Genomic DNA, 21,442 nt, shown 5'->3' on the forward strand with positions numbered 1-21,442 from the left:
CTCCATCCTTCAATCTCTAGTGGATGCTCCATCTTGGATCGATACTCCCACCACCGCTACCTCACGATCGGATTCGATGAATCTGTTTGCTCCGTGGCCCAGAGGAGCAGCTCTATGTACTCCCGCGCAACCCCCTTCGGGAGTATTGCCGCCTTTTCGCTCCGTTGCAGATATTTGGCCATGGATGTCACCGTCGTCGCTAGTTGGTCCTTGTTGTCTAACCAAGACTGTATTTCCAACATCCTAGCTAGCTTGACAGGGTCGCCGTCTGTGATCCTCACGTATCAGTTGTACTCCTCCATCGACCTACTTCTCCACAACACCTTCACTCGTCGGCGGTGGTTTTTGAATGGAAAAGGAGAGGAGTGGTGCTGGTTTTGGATTAGAACGGGAGAGGAGCGGCGCTGGTTTTGGATTGGAACAGGATAGGAGGGGCACTGGTTTTGAAATGGAAGAGGAAAGGAGCGGCACCGGATTTAGATTGGAACAGGAGAGGAGTGGCGGTGGTTTAAGAGGAGAGGAGCGGCACTGGTCTTAGAAGTATTTTTTTTTTGCATATTTTGGATCAAAGTTTGACCACGTACTGTATTTGACAAGCAAAACGTGAATGCATGTCACAAAAAATTATATCGTTTGGTTCGTATCTTAATGTACTTTCAAATTATATTATTTTTGCAATGTATAACATATATTTTATTTGTGAAAATCATGGTCAATTATGACCCGGAATAAAAGGGAGACTAGTTAATGTGGGGTCACTTTCTTAATTGAAGGGTAAATTGATTTTGATTTTGATCCAGTCACAGTGCACCGGCCCTCTCGTCCAATCCTAAATCGCTGTCGCATGCTCCTCTCCCTCTTCTCCATTGCAAAATCACCTCCTCTCCATCATCTCCATTCCAAAACCACCGTCTCGCCTCTCCCTCTTCTCCATTGCAAAACCGCCCCCTCTCCTCTCCATCTTCTCCATTGCAAAACCACCGTCTCGCCTCTCCCTCTTCTCCATTGCAAGACCACTATCTCGCCTCTCCCTCTTCTCCATTGCAAAACCACCCCCTCGAGGCGAAAGTCAGGCGGAGGTGGTGGGTGTACAGGTCGAAGGTCGAGCATCCAAAGGATAAGGAATCGATCGAGTACGGTGTGTTGTTCATGAGGGTGCAGAGCCAGCCGGAGCCACAGGAGTATACTTCTCCCATCGCAAGAGGAGGTCGTATGGCGCGACGTCGCTTCCCCGTCGTTCTCTATGGTTCCCTCGACACTTGCCTCATTTCAACGGCGGCGGTAGGGTTTAAGGTAAGCTTCACACTAACCTAATCTTCCATCTGTTCATGCTTACAATATGTGTGACGGCTAATGAAAATCATGCTTACAATCAGTCTCCGAGTACTACGCCAATCAACCTAAAATAGCTCTGGACCAAAAACAAAGTTGTGACACTGTGTACAAATAAAGAAAAATAGATTGGTGCTTCTTTCAGAAAAGAGTACTCCCTAGAAAAGTGCCAATATAAGCTAATAGTATCTGGTTAGAGGATTTGCTGCCGAGAAAGATCCGTCCACAGAGAGAACCACACATCCCACTGGTGGTGGTGGATGCCAATGCTTACATGGAGCATGGTTGGTGTCGGTAATTTTTACTTGGCACACCTCGCACTCTGCATATATGCCGGTTCCATCCGTACATTTGTGCAGTTCCACCAAAATGTAGCTGAATAACCCTGTTTGCACAGATAATGAAAAAGCGTGATTACATTATAGTGGCACTAGTTGATGAAACATACACTAATAAATAGAAGAAAATATTGCGATAGTATCATAGTATGCCATGCTGCGAGGGAGAGATGGGCCCCGCGACACCTCATACGGTAGGCCTCATACTGGAAATCGACCCAATTCTCCCCGATACACCTTCTGCCAGTGATGAACATCAGTGTACAGTGGTAGTACAAGGAGGGGCCTTGAGACATTCCAATCTCTATTTTTGTGTAGATCAACTAAAATTAAGCACCTCAGTTTGCAGAAACACTTAAACATTAATAATGGGACTAGTTGATGAAACATATACACTACTCCAGGAGGCTGCTAACGCGACACTACGATCAGAGACCCTTCGGCGAAACTGTGTGTGATGCAACAATTGCAAATGGTGGTGTAAAAAACTGTTAAAAAAGGTGCAAAACATTTGCGATGACGGATGCATCAAACACGGTTCAGATTTTAGTTGCGCGTGTGATGCAGGGCATACGATTCAGTTCAATTAACTGTTTGCGATGAGGAGGAACAAAAGAAACGGGCGGCCAGATGAAGGTGTGTGTGATATACAACATACGGTTCACTCGGATGAACTGTTTGTGATTAGGCAACACAAAAGAAACAGTCAGCCAGATCAAGGTGTGTGCGTTATACGGCATGCGGTTCACTTGGGTGAACTGTTTGTCTTGAGACAAGAGAACAGAAATAGTTCAATGTAACAAGATGTGTGTGATACGCGGCAAACAGGTTTGTAATCAGAAATGTGTGCGAAGACCGATAATAACACAGACGATTGCTGCTAATAAGACGTATGTGATATGCTGTGTCTACACAACATTTATTGGCCATTGGGCGACGAGCGGTCATCCGGGCACGCAATAAGGATGCAAAGAGGCATCCTATATCAGCAAGGACTAGCTGTTCCACCAATAGCTCATCTAAGAGAACTCTCAAGTTAACTGTGCTCAGGCTGGAGCAGCCATCCGATGGGTGACTGGATGGGAAGTTGTCTTGATGTTAAATTAACTGATGGGATGGGTCATCCCGGTCAAATTAAATTACCTTTGATCTGGATGATCCATCCCATCAGTTAAATTAACCTCGAGGTCCTTGTTTTTTAACACATGTTAAAGAAGGTCTACCGCATTACTTTTTGACAATGCGCGATACGTGGCATACAGTTGATCCAACGACCTGTTTGTGATGGAATAAGCCGTGTGTGTTGTGGGCAAACGCTTGCTAGTATACAACCGTTTGCGATTGATGAATTCATCACCGACGGGTTCCCTAGTGTGGCCCGTGTTCATCTGATCATCATCTACTTCTTGTGCTAGCTCGATGTTCCTTATATGCTAAGTTTTCATTAATTGATGGCGTTTTATGAACACACCACCATTTCCCGCCATTTCCTCACTTGTTTCCGACCACCCAGCGATATTGCGCATAAACCTAGGCGGCGCGCGACGCACGGAGGCAACAAGCGCAGCCTGTAGCACATCCACCTTTTCCAAGCATGCCAACCCACCAAAGCGCCGCCTTTGCCATCAACCTCGTCGATAAGGAAAACGAGCAGGCGCCACGGCCCGTTGAGGCCGAGGCACTCCCCGGCGATGCGATGGACGACGCCATGATGCGCGTCATCGCCAGGATTGAGCAGACCCTTGGCGCAGGGCGCTTCAGCGCCGCGGATCAAGATAGGCATGTCAGCGCCGAGAGGCTGCAGCTCGTTGCACAACATGATCGATGGCGCGCCACAGAGCAAGCTAGGCGCGTCCGCACCGATAGGCTGCGGCTCGCTGCATGGCGAGACCATTGGAGCGCCGCAGAGCGAGAGGCGCGGTGCGCCGCACAGCAAGAGCGGATCCATCGGCGCTTGCCTGCTGTCGACAGCGCGTCGTATCTGGGTACACGTTCCTTCAGTACCCCCATTCCTCGCAAGGAGTGGGAAAGGCCCTCTGCGCCATACTTGCACCAGAGGCCGGTCGCGCCATACTTGCACCGGACGCCCGCCACGCCGTTCGCATGGGTTGCGCCGTTCGCATTGTCCGTGGCCCGCTCGATGCCAACGCGCTGGTCGTTAGGCTGAACCGCCTCCTTGGCCCAGGTGTCCACCTGGGCGCAGTAGAGGAACATGGCCGTCGCATCCTCAAGCTGGTGATCTCTGATGAAATAGCCAACTTGGAGCTCGAGAATGCGCTCTAGATGTACCGCGAGCGTGTCGACTGCTTGAACGAACGCCTGCACGAGTTCAGGCAGAGCCAAGAGCTACTGTAGGCAAGGGCTGCTGGTCATGGTCTCATAGACGCGTTTTATTTTTTTGAGTCGTTTCGACGTGGATAGATATGTATTCACAGCAATCATAGTATTGCTCTATTTCAATGTGTGTACTCTGTTTTCGTTCTTATATGTTCTGTTTCAATGTTGTGTATACGCTTTCCATTTTGTATATGTGGATGATAACAACTAGATTCAAATTAGTATACAAAAACAGATAGAAAACAGAATTCATAATATATATATATATATATTAATTGTTCATTAGTTCATCACAGAATATATATAATATCATCACATATACGTGATGATACTTCTGCCTCCTGCCTCGTGGGGCGCCCCCTGCCTCGTGGGCCCCACGTGCCCCCCCTCCACTTATTCCTGCACCCACACACTTCGTCTTCCTGCAGAAAAAATCCCCACACAGCTCAAACTCGTGTTCTAGCTCGTTTTGCTGCGATTTTCGATCTCCTTGCTCAAAGCTCCATTCACAAAACTGCTCTGGGGGATTGTTCTTCGGTATGTGACTCCTCCAATGGTCCAATTAGTTTTTGTTCTAGTGCGTTATTTATTGCAAATTTTTGCTGCTTAGGTGACCCTGTTCTTGAGCTTGCATGTCAAATTTATATGGTCTCAAGTAGTTCTAATGCATGATATAGCCTCTATGCACTTGTGGGAGTAGTTGCTATCAATCTTGTTGAGTTTGGTTCACCTTTATTTTGAGTCACTAAAAATTTCAGAAATTTTTCAGAGGAAGAAATATGTTTAGGAAAATATACCAAGGTGGTTCCTCAAGGAAGCAAGGTCCAAGGCCCGCGATACGTGAGCCGGACAATGAACTACCAAGGGAAGCTCAAGTGCGGCCTTGTGAATGGCCGTCAGAGGAGTTTATGGTCGGAGCAGGTATCAAGGATGAATTTGACGCGTATGTGTGTAGTGCTGATCTTGAGGGCTTCATTTCAGATAAGTGCCCGCAATACCGTTACTTAACTGATTCCTTTGTGAGAAGGTTTAAATTTGCATCCTCGCGTAATTCTCACACTGTTTTATTTGATCTTTATGATAAATCATATACCATGGACCTAGAAGATTTTAATACTGCTTGTAAACTCCCGCAGTGGGGAAATGTTAGTGAACCTCGCAAATCTGAATATAAAGAATATCTTGCTAGTATCACTATGGGGGAATCCAGAGAAATCACACAAGCTACCATAGGGAGCATTCATTTCCCTTCTATACATTATTTTGCTCTCTTTATAGGTAGGTGCATTAACGGTAAGGATGAGGCATGTCACATGTGCATTCCAGATCTTAGTGTTCTCAAGAGTGCGGTATTAGGAGATAAACAATATAACTTTGGGGCCATTGTTGCACGCAGGTTGCATCATAACAGTATAAGTAGAGATTTGTTTGGTGGAATTTATGCAACTCGTTTAGCTAATTATCTTGAGGTACCCATGCATGAAAATGATATGGAGTTGCCTCCTGCTTATCTAGATTATAATGCTATGGTTCGCCACCAGTTTGTTGAGAGGAATGAACAGTCCCTCCAGTACCGACTAATCTTTGACAGACGTTGCACTGTCCATGTTGCTCTCCTTGCTCTTGCTTTCTTTGACTTTCAGGCAAAAAGGAGATATGTTATAACCAGGGAGGAGGCGAACGAGTATGAGAGGAGGACGGAGGCAGCTCGCCTCCAAGCTACAGCTCGTCAGGCAGTAGCTGCTGCACCTCAATACGACCCCAGCTTTAACTTTGGATATTAACCAGGCCAGCCGTGGCCATAGACCAACTTAGGCCAAAAGCCTAAGCTTGGAGGAGTACGTATTTCTCACCGACATTACATTCATGTTCACACACTCATGCTAGTTGTCGGTGCTCATACTTTTTCATTGTACTATCCATGTTAGTTTATTTTCTTTTCTAAGCCTTCTTCTTGTGTGTTTGAAAAACCTTAAGAAAAATAAAAAAACTAGTTGTAGTTTTTAGCTAGTTTACTTTCCATGCCTGTAGTGGTAGTAATTAAAAGAAAACCCAAAAGGATTTCTCGTTCTTTTTTTGCTTGTTGGGAGCTTTCCCGTGTAAATAGTTTTATTTCTTTTCTTTTCTTTGGGGGTCGAGAGGAGAAGACCATGATGAAAATGTTTAGTGGCTCTTATATGCATTATTGTTGATTTAACAAAGAGCCCACATTACCTTGTCTTCTCCCCTGTATTAAATGCTTGCAGATTCCAGCTTAGTCCAATGCATGTGCACTATTATCATTATTATCCACACCGTTCGGTCGTGCAAGTGAAAGGCAATAATGACGATATATGATGGACTGATTGAGATGAGAAAAGCTGGTATGAACTCGACCTATCTTGTTTTTGTAAATATGATTAGTTCATTGTTCCTGATTCAGCCTATTATGAATGAAACATGTTTGCAATGACAATTAGAGATTATAGTTGCTCATGTCATGCTTAATTAGCTAGGAGTTTATAATGGTTTACCTTGCATGCCAACATGCTATTAAAATGGTTGTGATGTGGTATGATAGGGTGGTATCCTCCTTTGAACGATTCGAGTGGCTTGACTTGGCACATGTTCACGCATGTAGTTGAAACAAAATCAACATAGCCTCCACGATATTTATGTTCATGGTGAATTATATCCTACTCATGCTTGCACTCAGTGTTGATTAATTTTAATGCATGTTCATGACTGTTGTCGCTCTCTAGTTGGTCGCTTCCCGGTCTTTTTCTAGCCTTCACTTGTACTAAGCGGGAATACTGCTTGTGCATCCACTTCCATAAACCCCAAAGTTATTCCATATGAGTCCACCATACCTTCGTATATGCGGTATCTACCTGTCGTTCCAAGTAAATTTGTATGTGCCAAACTCTAAACCTTCAAATGAAATTATGTTTGGTATGCTCGAATAGCTCATGTATCAACTAGGGCTGTTTTTATCTTCCATGCTAGGTGGGTTATTCTCACGAGGAGTGGACTCCGCACCTCACTCACGAGAAAATGGCCGGTAACCGGGATGCCCAGTCCCATGCTCAAACCAAATCAAAATAATTGCAAACAAAACTCCCCCAGGACTGTTGTTAGTTGGAGGCACCCGTTGTTTCGGGCAAACCATGGATTGATGCTTGTTGGTGGTAGGGGAGTATAAACTTTACCATTCTGTTTGGAAACCGCCTATAATCTGTGTAGCATGGAAGATATCGAGATCTCTCAGTTGTTATGTTGACAATGAAAGTATGCCACTCAAAATATTATTTATCTCTGTTTCAAAACTCGAGCTCTGGCACCTCTACAAATCCCTGCTTCCCTCTGCGAAGGGCCTATCTATTTACTTCTATGTTGAGTCATCACCCTCTTATTAAAAAGCACCAGTTGGAGAGCACCGCTGTCATTTGCATGCATTACTATTAGTTTACATTGAGTATGATTATGACTGGATCTCTTTTACCATGAATTACAATGTCTAGTCAGTCCTTGATCTTCAGAGGTGCTCTGCATTTATGTTTTGCGGTCTCAGAAAGGGCTAGCGAGATACCATCTTGTTATATCATATTATGATTGTTTTGAGAAAGTGTTGTCATCCGAGATTTATTATTATTGCTCGCTAGTTGATTATGCCACTGATATGAGTAAACATGAGACCTAAGTGTTATTGTGAATATGGTTGGTTCATAATATTTGCTGAAAACTTGAATGCTGGCTTTACATATTTACAACAACAAGAGCAAACAGAGTTTGTAAAAGTTTTTCTTTATCACTTTCAGTTTGTCAACTGAATTGCTTGAGGACAAGCAAAGGTTTAAGCTTGGGGGAGTTGATACGTCTCCATCGTATCTACTTTTCCAAACACTTTTGCCATTGTTTTGGACTCTAACTTGCATGATTTGAATGGAACTAACCCGGACTCACGCTGTTTTCAGCAGAGTTGCCATGGTGTTATTTTTGTGCAGAAATAAAGGTTCTCGGAATGACCTGAAACTTCACGGAGAATATTTTTGGAATATATAAAAAATACTGGCGAAAGAATCAACACCAGGGGGCCCACACCCTGTCCACGAGGGTGAAGGGCGCGCCCCCTGCCTCATGGGCCCCCTGAGGCTCCACTGACCTCAACTCCAACTCTATATATTCACGTTCGAGGTGAAAAAAAATCAGAGAGAAGGATTCATCGTGTTTTACGATACGGAGCCGCCGCCAAGCCCTAATCTCTCCCGGGAGGGCTCATCTAGAGTCCGTTCGGGGCTCCGGAGAGGGGAATCCGTCGTCGTCGTCATCATCAACCTTCCTCCATCACCAATTTCATGATGCTCACCGCCGTGCGTGAGTAATTCCATCGTAGGCTTGTTGGACAGTGATGGGTTGGATGAGATTTATCATGTAATCGAGTTAGTTTTGTTAGGGTTTGATCCCTAGTATCCATTATGTTCTGAGATTGATGTTGCTATGACTTTGCTATGCTTAATGCTTGTCACTAGGGCCCGAGTGCCATGATTTCAGATCTAAACCTATTATGTTTTCATGAATATATGTGAGTTCTTGATCCTATTTTGCAAGTCAATAGTCACCTACTATGTGTTATGATCCGATAACCCCGAAGTGACAATAATCGGGACCACTCCCGGTGATGATCATAGTTTGAGGAGTTCATGTATTCACCAAGTGTTAATGCTTTGGTCCGGTACTATATTAAAAGGAGGCCTTAATATCCCTTAGTTTCCAATAGGACCCCGCTGCCACGGGAGGGTAGGACAAAAGATGTCATGCAAATTCTTTTCCATAAGCACGTATGACTATATTCAGAATACATGCCTACATTACATTGATGAACTGGAGCTAGTTCTGTGTCACCCTATGTTATAACTGTTGCATGAGGAATCGCATCCGACATAATTATCCATCACTGATCCATTGCCTACGAGCTTTTCACATATTGATCTTTGTTTAGGTACTTTTCCGTTGCCATTGTTACAATTACTATAAAACTGCTACTGTTACCTTTGCCACCGTTACCGTTACTTCCATACTACTTTGCTACTAAATACTTTGCTGCAGATATTAAGTTTTTCAGGTGTGGTTGAATTGAAAACTCAGCTGCTAATACTTGAGAATATTCTTTGGCTCCCCTTGTGTCGAATCAATAAATTTGGGTTGAATACTCTACCCTCGAAAACTGTTGCGATTCCCTATACTTGTGGGTTATCACCCCCTCCCCCCTTCCCCACCCCCTTTTCTCCCCGACCACAAGTCACATTTCCCCTGTTTCCTCCTTCCTTCCTTCCTAAGCCATAGCCGCTTCCTTGCTTGCTTCCTTGCTCTTGCCGTCTCGCATCCTACCGCCGGGGTCGCCATGGTCTTCTTCAAAGACCTCTCCAGCGGTTCCTCCTCCGACGATGACTCCTTCACCACACGGGTATGCCTCTCTTCTCTCTCTCGGGCTATGACTTGGAATGAAGGATTTTTACCCGGCGGTCGATTTGAGTCATTTCTTCCTCTTGTAGCTCCCTAGGACCATTAGTGGCAACGAATGGAGCGGGGTGGCTGAAGATCTATCTGCTCGTTGTCACCATCAATCTTCATGCATGAAGCTAGTTGCGTTCGAATCTGTGGACAGTGGGAGGAAGTTTCTGGCATGTGCAGAGAAGGTTAGACCATCTTTCGTTGTTACAAATCATTTGTTAGATGTGATTCAGACACTATCACGGTCCCAACCCATTCATACCACACCTTCAACCAAACGCATCCTAAGACAGTGTCACAGTTTGTACCTAGTATCTAAAATTATTGCCATCTCATAAGCGGTGCCATTAGAAAATTATTTGGCACCGCTTCAGCAGTTTGTGCCGCCAACTTTGGTCCACACATCCGAGCAGCCAAGCAGTAAAATACTAAATCTTTATGGCACGAAGGAACTGGGCATCGGAGCAACTAGGTGCTCCGGAGTCCGGATCCCTGATTTTTTTCCGCTGCATAGGCTCGCCAGTGCAGGGCACCGGTGTGAGATGTAGCAATAGTTGTCTTTACACCAGTTTTGGCATACATAATGGATGTTCTTAGTGCTATTAGTTCTACTAGTCGCCACCCCGTGCGTTCCCACGGGCTAGCATATTAATTGCGGAGACAAATGAAGAAAATGTACGCTTATTCATGGCCTTAGTGAATGTACTATTGGATACAAAGATTGCTAAATGTGTTCTTTTTTGAAACTGCAATTTATCTTTATATTTTTAGATTAAAATTAAAATTAAATCTAAAACTAAAATTAGTATCATATTCCTTAAGTTACTACTTCTTTGCATGATAGTGTTCAATTGTAGAACACCTTAGAAAACTCCTTGGGTGAATCGTATACTCAACTGTTAGATTTGCTATGATTTGTAGTTGCTTTTTATGATGGCATTATATGTGTCCGATTGAGATTGAAAGTTTTATTTTTTGGTAATACTCTCTCTAACCGTACTTAACGCTAACATGGATGTATTTAGGAAGTAGTTTATTTGCAGGGAGTTGTGACGTCCATTGAGAATAAAATTGTCAGGGATAAAAATCCTGATTTTTTACCCGTTTTTGTTAGTGAATTAAAATTGGTCCCACGAACTACTTCTGTATCAAAATATAAGTCATTTTTTAGGCTAGTTTAGCCTTAAAAAGTCCTATATTTTGATGCAGAGAGGGTAGTTTTATTACAGATTTTTTAAATATATGAAACCAGATGTAATTAGTAACAATTGTATTTTCTGTACAACTAAAAAAATGTATTTTCTGTAGTGAGTGACACCGTGGCTGCTTAGATGTGCGTACTTTTATTAGTCACAGATTTTTGCTAGCATGAGCGGCGCCATGAGAGCAGCTGCGCCGGTGGCTCTCGTGCACAGCGCGTGCATCGGTGACCTTCTAAAGTCCTCCTTCGCGAACTGCATCGCATCGCCGGCCGGAGCGCCGGCCATCTGGCCGTTCCCCTTTGCGGTGTGGTACTCCGTCTCCGCCGCAGCTGCAATCTCCTCCGGCGCCAGCGTTGTTGAGCAGCGTTTCTCATCCAGCAGCAGCGCTGGCGGCTCCTATCCATCTACCAAAGAAAGGAGCATTACCTTATCCAGCGCCAGCGTTTGTACGAGCAGGTGCGTATCGTCCCTTTGCCTTACCATTTCCTCAATCTATTAAATAAATTTGAGTAGCGTATGTCTGCATCCTGCTGTACAGTGTACTTCAGAGACGATGGTGGAGGAGCCATCAAGGAGATTGCTGGGCAGATGCAGCTACGAAATTACTTGTTCCAGTATTTTGTTTAGCAATTACATTGTCCAATTTTCTATTATTTGTGAGACCGGATATGAATTGCTAGGCTATCTAAGAAATAAATGTTATAGTAATTGAGAAAATGATCTTTGTTCCTTAATGGTTCTGTAACTTTAGAACCACGTCCCTGATGCATATACATATATAACTGATATTGATTTTGTGAAATCAGTTGTGAGCCCTTACCCCAATATTTTTGTTTGCCTGTAAATGCAGAGAGAAGTACCTTGCTGACAAATAAAATATTTCAGAGACAACTATTTAAAACAATTTTAAAAATTCAATTTAAAAAAGATAAGGTTGCTATGTCTTCAACACATTATATTTAGTCATATAAGAATGGTTGTACCTGTTGTAATTCTAGCTATTGAAAAACAAATATCTATAATACATCCTTGAAAACAATGTTTTCTGCAACCTTGTCGGATCGACGCTCTTCATCTGATATGAGTATCCGCAATCCATTTCTGCTGGTAACCCTTGACATTGCAACATAGAGCTGTGTGAACACTTGCCTTTGTAAGTAGAGTCAAAACTTTTTGAGAGATTGCCCCTGACTTTTGTTTATAGTCATAGCAAAGCACACTGATATTGGGTATTGTCTCCTTTTCACAATGAAAGGCCATTCTGAATCACTTGGTGACATAATAATTCGTGGGATGTAAACTTTGTCGCCAATGTTAGTACCTGTTATGACCTGGCCTTCGATGAAACGCTTCTCTAGCTGTGTTATTGTTAGTCTTGTCCCATTGCAAAGTCCTGCACTTTGATTGAAGTTATTCATAGTCGTAAGCATTACTGGTAATCCTACTTTCAGCCTCAGTTCATGATCTGGTATTCCAGAAAATGTTAGACTATTTAGAAACTCAGATGAATTCAGACGCATATTTAGGATCTCTTTACAGATGCAGAAATGATATGTTCCCTTTCCCCCTTTGGAATAACTGGTAGGATTCGCCTGAAGTCACCTCCCAAGACTACCGTCATTCCTCCAAACAGTCTATGCTCGGCATCCTCATTTGTGAATCGAAGTATGTCTCTCAAACTCTTGTCTAGTGCCTCAAAACAGTGCTTGGGTGTCATAGGTTCTTCATCCCATATTATCAGTGAAGTTTTCTTTATTAGTTCCGCGAGAAATGTTCCTTGCTTGATGTTGCATGTCGACTCGTTAGTGATCTTGAGCGGAATGTGAAATCTTGAATGAGCTGTTCTTCCACCCTGTAAAAGAAGCGTTGTTGTACCACTTGAAGCCACTGCTAGAAGCCTAGAACTATTTTTCCTTCAGATCTTAATTTTCTTGTGACTGCTTTCCGCAAAAATGTCTTTCCAGTTCCATCATATCCGTCAACGAAAATCAATTTTCCAAGACTGCTATTACCTGATTCTATTATAACAGCAAAAGCCATCCTCTGATCTTGATTTAGCTTTTGCAGTAACTCTGTGTGCTCTATTCTTAATGAATCTTTATCTTAGTTTAGTTCCTCGTTTACTAATCTATTACTTATATCTTGAAGAATTGAACTATCTGGTAGTGGCATTCCTGGAAAATCTTTGAGGGACTTACCACCTTTGGTCAACAGGTGTTCCATCTCTGCCAAGAGGAGCCTCTTTATTTGTGCTGAGTTGAGTTCTAGGGCCTGAAAATTGAGTATTCTTCTTTGCCAACGTTGGATGCCCTCAGATAGTAATTCCCAGTTTGTTTGCCACAACTTTGCAGGATCCGTTACCTTGCAAAATCAAAGTATCGTGTAGAAAAGTTGGCGCATTTGAGGAGCAGAGGCCCAATGGGATGCTTCCTTGATGCAGTCATCCCACTCCTTGTCGTCATTAAGAAGCCCAAGAGCATAACATGCAGATTTGTATGTTGGATGTACAACCCCATCAACAGTTCGGGTTTCTTCCTAGAATCTGCATCCTTTCATGGTATTTAGGAGCATTCTCAAGTAGTATTTTTAACCGCTTGTTGGTTGTGCATACTAAATCCTGCGTATGTTTTTTTTTCCACCACGTTTTTTCCTCCATTCTTTCTCTGTTGCATGCCAAGTCCATTTGGTTGGAAACTGTGCATACGTCAAACTGCGAGCTTCGTCATGCAATTGCTTGACTGTTATCCATTCTGTGAACATTGTCTTTTCTATGTTAGGGCGAGATACAATTTTATCTAAATCCACCGAGTCCAGGAATACCCTAACATGTTCATTCTCTAGGTGAAATTGTAACCTTTCAACCACTGGCTCTCTATACTGAAGAGGAAACTGAAATATGTGCCATGAGGCTTCACATTCGGATATGTACCAAGCATCAAGGTACCTCTTGATTTTGTCGTCCCTGTTTGTTAATTTGGCACCTCTTGCTTCTCTTTGTTGCTCTTCTGTTTCATCTTCAAGATTTGTAAACACTGAGTTCCAAGATTAAAAACTTCCTTAAATGAAGAAAATGATAATGGAAATTAGCCATTCGAAAATGTCTGGCTGGTATGTATTATGACTATCCATATAGCCAATGCTTATATAGATATATGTTATCATGTATATACTGTAAGGTTCAAAATTATCAGACATATCTTAATAAGATAATGATTATTGTAAGCAGAAAATGTTCACATCAACATAAGTTTGAAGATCAATGAAATCTAACTCGTGGCAGTGGGAAAGAAACATTAATAGGACTAATAATTACCTAGTCCTCTTGTCTTGAGCTGGCGGTGAAGTTTCAACATAATCTACTTGTGTGTCCTGACAACTTTGTCATGACCAATATATGGATATATTTGTAAAATCTATAGGAAGTAGTCATAATTTCATAATCCAGAAACTCTTTCCATGTAAGTCCAGAAGTCATATTTCAGGATCTCACTAATGGGAAATGTAAACAGGAGACGAAATTCCCGCATCACCAACTGAGAAACATTTTCCTCTCCAAAGCTTAATATGGAGATTTAACAATTCTACATTGGTATTCTTTGCTGACATCAATTTTTTTGCAACAGAATTAATTTTAGTCTGCTCACTACCACCTTTTTTCATCAAGGTAGCTACGAACAAAATCTAACATAAGGCATCTACAAAACTGCATGTACCTACAAAATAAAAATGATATCCACATGAAAGTAAATAATTGATTTTATTGCAAGATCACTTGTTTCCTTCAGATACAAAATATAGTGTGCTAGCACACTTAGTGAAAGCTGAAGCAATTATCTATGAACCCCACAGATATTTAAAACTTTAACATTGATCTGATAACCTTAACTGTGTAACTGCAAAATTAAATAAGATATATATTTGAACTTGTAAAAATCGGGACATAACTTTCAAAACCTAAGTGGCAAAGAGATTTTTCCCCAATTGTACATATGCAATGTATTCATACCAGTGTAGATGGGTGTGCTCATTGGCTTGTGTACGTACCAGGGGAGAGACTGTTTCAGGCCATTAGCAAGTCGTACATGCACACATGACAATGACTTGGCACATCTGCATTGTACTAGAGCAGTAAATTCATCGTCGATCTTAGTTGGTAATTAGATAGTTTAGTGGCTGAATGCACTAACCAAAATCTATGAACTAATCTAATTATACCAATGAAACAAAGCATTAATACTTACATATTGTATATGATAATCTGCTTGATCTGCTTGTAGATATCATCCCAAGCACACTATATGGAGTACGGACAGGACACACGATGTGATCGGCTCTCCGGCGCGGGCGCCGCTCTGGCGCAGCACGTGTACTCAAACCCAATTTGGGGTGTGAATCTTGCATGCTGCCAATCCATTGTAGTTCCTGGAATCTGCCCTGACCCAGGTCTGTTGCTGGCTGCCTGCCTCGATACGTGCCTCCCAGCCTGCAGTCAACGATGCCATGTGTAAGATTTGGATTGTGGGTCGTGCTTTTTCATTGATAATCATTGATAATTGCAGTGGGCGCTGATGAATCTTGATGTCAAGGACAGCTAAAAGATGGCACCCGTAGATGGAAAGAAAGATGAACACCGGCGCAAGGGCTTCAGCTCAACAAAACGCCAATAGGGAAGAAGAGTTTGCTAATATAACAGGAGAATAAAGGCTACAGGTTACTTTCGTGCGGATTGGGGCCAGCAGCAACTGCTGACGAACATGCACTCTGAAACCTTGCCAACGACAGCAATCGCCGAGGCTGCTTCAAACTGCTATCCGCCTATCCGTGCACCACCTCTGCTGCATCAGAAACCACGAGATTGATTTATTTATTGGGCTGAAAACGGTTTCAATATTGTAATATACTGTAGTTATAACCTGAAATCCGTGAAAATTAAAAGTTTGGGGACAGAGAGGATCAGGGAGAGAAAAATGTTACATCGATTCTAGGATGAGAAGTGGTGTTTTGGCTATCGCCGATCTGTCGATGAGGGAGAGAAGAAGCGAGGGGTTACGTCGATGCCGTTGTAGAGGAGAAGCGACCGATCCTGCCTGCACGGGCCGGTTGTTCTTTTATTTTTGGAGGAGATGTTTTTTCTACAATGGAGATGGATTTGTTTTGGTAGAATTTTAATTGGCCTACGCCATCCTTTTCATTGGCCTACGTGAGCCTATTGGACATGTCTTACGTGAGCCTATTGAACATGTCTTACGTGAGCCCATTGGACTTGTTGTCCATGTTGAAAAATCTCTAGCGTTATCTAAAAAGAAAATTCATAGTGTTAATCTGCACCATAATAATTCGGTCCCACCAAATGAACGGCCCGTAATTACTAATTAATGTGGGAATTTCTTGGAAGTGCCTAATTAGTGTATGTATGTATGTATGTATGTATGTATGTATGTATGTATATAGATAGATAGATGTTACTAAATTTGTGCATGTACACACCTGTTAGTATCAATTTGCATTCATCCAAACACTGTCGCTATGCTGTTGCAGTTATATTTACCTTCTTCATAAAATGTTTAATTTGTTATTTATTGTACATGAGTAAGAACTTGTAGCGTTGTTGTAGTTAATTATAGTTTCTGATTTTCAGAATTTGATTGTTGTCTTAGTACCAATTAATTCATTTGCACATTGATCTTTTTGAGAAGATATGTCATAATTAACATGTTTCTTCAGTTTTTCAAAATAAGCATTGGTGATTTTCTATGTTGCTATAAACCCATTTCTCCTACAATTGTTACTTATCTAGTTTTAAATATTATAGGATGAACGGAAGTGTTCTTACTTGGAGTGGGTTGATCAAGAGTGGCCACAGTCTTTGAAGATGTGCCTAGCAAAGCTCTGGAGCATGTATGGGGAAGAGAACAGAGGTAGGCTTAGAGAAAGTGTTGTCAACGCTGAAAAATATTTAAAGATGCGGGATAAAAAGAGGAAGGTGGAGAATGAGCTCAGATTTTTTAAATCGGACTTTGCTAAGATGGTGTTGGCGAAGGAGGCACTTTCCCAATCGGCTAGTGCAAAACAGGTTTTTACTGAACTGAAAGCAGAGGTAGATAAGACGAGCCTGGATGATCTTGATTAGGGAAATGAATATATTGTTCTAATATTGTTCTTATGAAGTTGAACTAGCTATATGTTGTACTATGTTGTTTTCAGGTAGCTATCGTACTGTGATGTTAAAATATATTTATGTGCCTGATATGAAATTAGCAAACGGCTCGATATGAAATGTGAATTTGTGTAATACTGGAATTATTAATTGTAAACTAATAAACCTGCTAAATGTGTCATGGAACTTTGCAAACGGTTCTAGCAGTAAAAGCGCTTGTGATGGATAGCCCAATGCCACACAGTTTTCTTCATCAAATCGTGTGTGATGTAGTCGATAAAAGCAAACGGTTAACCAAGGCAGAGCGTGTGTGATAGTTACACCTATCACACACGAGCCTATAAATAAACCTGTGTGGAATGTACGTACGAACAGAAACGTTTTCCCTGGATTGACTGTGTGGGATGTACATACGAACGGAAACGTTTTTCGTGGATTGACTGTGTGGGAAGTACATTCGAACGGAAAAGTTTTCCCTGGATTGACTGTGTGGGACGTACATACGAACAGAAACGTTTTCCCTGGATTGACTATGTGAGATGTACATAAGAACGGAAACATATTCCTTGGATTGACTCTGTGTGATATACATACGAACGGAAATGTTTTTCTGGGATTCACCGTGTGGGATGTACATACGAACGGAAATGATTGGGTTTTGATGCCTCGCCCGATCGCACACGGGCTCATTTTGCCCCAGCCTATGTCCCAGGAGCGCCTATCCCCGACGGTTTCTGGGTCGTGTGGGAAGGACCCCCTATCGCCCACACTCACTTGGCGACGGTTCCAAATGTCATCACGGAAAGGGGTTAAAAACCGTTTGTATAGCACCGACGCGTACTAGTGATACTAACTAAAAGAAGCACTTTCTTTATCTACATTGGATATGAAATGATAGAGAGGACACTCGCTCTATTTTAGCTGTATTATTACTTCATTTTATCAGTGGTACTAGGGTCGAGCAGGTGGCAAGCAAGGTGTACCGTGCATCGCAAGGATGGAGGCCGGGGGTGCTTAGACTGGGATGCTGAAGCTGGCTCTTTCAGTCCCTATCTTCCCCCTTGATGTTTCTGTGGTAGCATTTGGGTTGTAATCCAAACTTGGTCAAGCTGGTGCTGTGTCCCCCTACCTGCCTAGCTTATGTGGCGAACTTGTCGCCTGCTAGTACTCAGTTTGCTCTAGTAGTAGTTGCATCACTGCCCGTTTACACTGAGATGTTGTCGGATAATGGTTCTCTATGGTTGAGTTTCTTTAATGAAATCGGAGGAAACCCCCTCTTTCGATATATAAAAAAATCAGTAGCACTAGCGGTGCCAAAACATTGCCTCAAATTAATAGTGCCACTAGATTAAGGTGCAAAAGAATAACATTACTGCTTTATCATGGCAGTGCCAAAACAGTAGCACAAGAGCAGACTCAACATGCAGGATCTTTGGCAAACGGTCGGATAAAAAAGAAACATACCTCGTGATGGGAACCATATCGGCAGTCAACGCCACCGTAGAAGGGATGACACCAGTCACCAACATGGTTGATTCAATTCATGGGACCTTTTTGTGCAGTTCACCTAAAATGAAGCAATGTCCCATGAGCTAGCAGCTTCTTCTTCATTAGTTGCAATAAAATTGAGCAACATCAAGGTTGGTTGTGAAGCTCGTGAATGTTCAACTATAATTTGGATATCATTTGTGCAGTTCATCTAAGATCAAGCGTGAAATGTATATCTTTGTTTGCACAAAAAGGTGGAAAGGAGGGTGACTAACAAGTGATGAAACATACATCAAATGAAAAGAAGCATGTTCCTTATCTGAATGGAGATCCTACAAGGACAGTAGCAATTTTTAAAGCAGCAGCATTGCTAGATATTAGTGTGGGCATTAGGATTAACTATGACAATCATTAAATACGACATTACTTTAATGGTGCCATTGCTTCATTTTACCAGCAACATTACATTAACAACTGCTAAAGAGTTGGTATTTGGGCACGGGAGAGTAGGCGGACCAGGACAGTTGCATTTCTAACAAAAAGAAGCAACTTATCTGTGGCACCCCGATCCGCATGGAGCAGGGGGCCTTCGCACGTCAGGCCAGGATAACACGTGACGCACGACAGGTCCATAATACAGCATTCCAGGTACAAAAATATTCATCAAATACATGTATATGAGATTACATCATTGATGAATACAATTATCTGGCATAGCCCTAAGGCTATTAAATGACAGCGGAAGTCTGATAAAAATGGCGGCGGAAGTCTTGGTTTGGCAGCATAACAACTCTGGCTAGGCTCCACAACTCACAGGACTGGCAAGATTACGGCCTAGCACGACGGATCAAGCGAGCAATACGGGTACGACCTACAAAACTGGCATGACACGCCAGGTCAGTACATTGAATGTACTTGCAAGACAACCAAATACATAGCATCCAAACAAGCTGCAGACAAAGCAAGAACCGAGCGCATGCAACACCCTATCTCATATCAATTACTAAACATGGCATGATAAAAATCAACTAAGCATGAACAAAATCATAACATCTACTAACATGGCAATGACATGGCATATCAGAACATGATTATAACATTGTAATAGCAAAACATAGAATTTTATCTCAATCATGGCATAACTTAACATGTCAATCAAAGCATAGCATGGCATCAAGAAACTATGCTGAAAATAAACTACCAATAATATCCAATGCAGACATAGCATGTTAACATTATGCAATCATCTTCTGTTCTATCATGGTTCTTTAAATGCAAATAATGATATATTATTCCAGCAATGCAACCAAACTTGTGCACCGAGTCCCTCGGACTCTCTTATCAACTGTGATCATCTCTGGATCACAAACACACCACCAAAGTGGTCTTTCTCAAGAACAACTCGTGATCCTTACGGCGATCACAACCACGACCAACACTTGGTCTCCAACCGTGATCCTTACGGCGATCACAACCACGACCAATATTTGGCCCGTGATCCTTACGGCGATCACAACCACTTATCTCATCATCAAAATATCGTCGTGACTCCTCACGACTATCTCATAGTTCAAGTTACCATATTCTTGTTATCACATATTTATTTACCAACTTAATTATTTCGGTTTGTCCTCCATTTCGACCAAGACCTGATAGTGGGACCTACTACGAACTGTTGCTATCGATAGACTTTATACACTCTGCAGAGGTAGCACACTGTACCCACACCACGGAACCCATGGCCTCGTCATCCCATTCGGGTGGACCAACGGCATTCCGACGAAACCAACCTACTGCCATGACGCTCTCCCGGCCACTCCGACCCAATCCCCAACGGGCTGGTCCTGGGTGGCCCCGTGTCTACCAAAGACACCCCGACCACCGTCGTGGTCAACTCCCACTCGGGGAATGGTACCAAAAATCTCAAAAACGAGCACACAAGGTTATGTCCTCTTACCTGATCAGGGTAAGCACGCCCATAACCTTCCCTAGTGGGAGGCACCGACGAGAGGCACGACAATAGATCGCATTAAGGCCTTCCCAAAAGGCAAATGTGGCTGCACTGAAAAAGTTCGGTTTGGCGGCACTATGACTCGATCCCATCGATGACGGAGGAGGTTTGTTATTATTAAGTCATTTTATTTCCTTCTCCATCATCATGAACATATTTAACATGAGTGCAACATGCCGCATACAAATGCACGAACAAAATATTGAACTCCTCAAGTGCACAACTATAACATAAAGGACACGACAATAGTATATCAACGGTGCATTACAATCCTCATAACAGTTTATAACGATGACATGCAAATAAAGTAGAGTAGTGACATGGCATTATCAATAACAACATTTTAATTAGCATGGCAAAAGATATCATGAAAACGCAAGCATGCATGACAGGCATAAAGGAATAACTGCAGATGAAAACGATATGAAACAATTGCAACTACACACACACAAGGTGCAAGCAAAGTCAACATGCACGTTCGGGGCTCATGATAAGAGGTTGGCTTGCCCGGGGGTCGACAAATACTCCGGGAAGAAGTGCGAAACGATCGCGGAAAGATTTGCCGGAAACAGTTCTCTCTCGGAGGAGGCTGTTTACGGTCAAGGGAAAAATGGTCATTTTCACTGTGTGAAAATATTATGAAAATGATACCAACGGAAAGAGCTCGACGAACAGAGCACGCGAGCGCTGGAATCACCTTATTCGGAGTTACGGGTAAAAAGATACGGTCGTTTAAAGCTCAGGGACTAGTCTGTAAAAATACTTCTACAAACAGGTCCCTGGTAGTTTAAACAGAACGTGTCTTTTCTGAAAATACGTTTTCCACAGAGGGAAACGTATTCCCGGCCGAAGGAGAGCAAAATGCGCTTTCTGAGATTGAAACCGCACTTTCCAGAAATGCGCTTTCGCGCGGGGAAAGCGGCGTCGCGGCGGGGGCGCCGCCACTTATCTGACGTGGCACTGGGTCCGGCCCTTCGGTCGCCGACAGGTGGGGCCGCGCGAGGAGGGGCCTGCCTGGCCCTGGCGTCTTCTACGTCCTGCTCGGGAGCGAGCGAGGCCGGGGGAGGAGATCGCCCCGACGAGGATC

The 21,442-nt window shown here is 42.9% G+C and overlaps 1 protein-coding gene across 8 annotated transcripts; it reads left to right on the plus strand.

The window, feature by feature from the left end:
* The first annotated feature begins 10,840 nt into the window (after positions 1-10,840).
* LOC123078718 (uncharacterized) lies at positions 10,841-15,645 on the plus strand. 8 transcript variants are annotated; one of them, XR_006437603.1, is made up of 7 exons: positions 10,841-11,155; positions 11,238-12,364; positions 12,848-12,955; positions 13,051-13,256; positions 13,541-13,639; positions 14,977-15,142; positions 15,259-15,645. XR_006437603.1 is itself a non-coding variant. In XM_044501308.1 (6 exons), the coding sequence occupies exons 1-5, from the start codon at positions 10,866-10,868 to the stop codon at positions 15,024-15,026; spliced, it is 687 nt and encodes a 228-aa protein (XP_044357243.1). In that variant the 5' UTR covers positions 10,841-10,865; the 3' UTR covers positions 15,027-15,203; positions 15,291-15,645. The 8 variants fall into 8 exon arrangements, 3 of the variants coding, with proteins under 3 accessions (XP_044357243.1, XP_044357242.1, XP_044357244.1); XR_006437604.1 differs by having other exon boundaries at positions 12,914-12,955; XR_006437602.1 differs by having other exon boundaries at positions 11,238-12,955.
* The last annotated feature ends 5,797 nt before the right edge of the window (positions 15,646-21,442 follow it).

Source organism: Triticum aestivum, chromosome 3D (assembly GCF_018294505.1).
Source record: "Triticum aestivum cultivar Chinese Spring chromosome 3D, IWGSC CS RefSeq v2.1, whole genome shotgun sequence".
NCBI lineage: Eukaryota > Viridiplantae > Streptophyta > Magnoliopsida > Poales > Poaceae > Triticum > Triticum aestivum.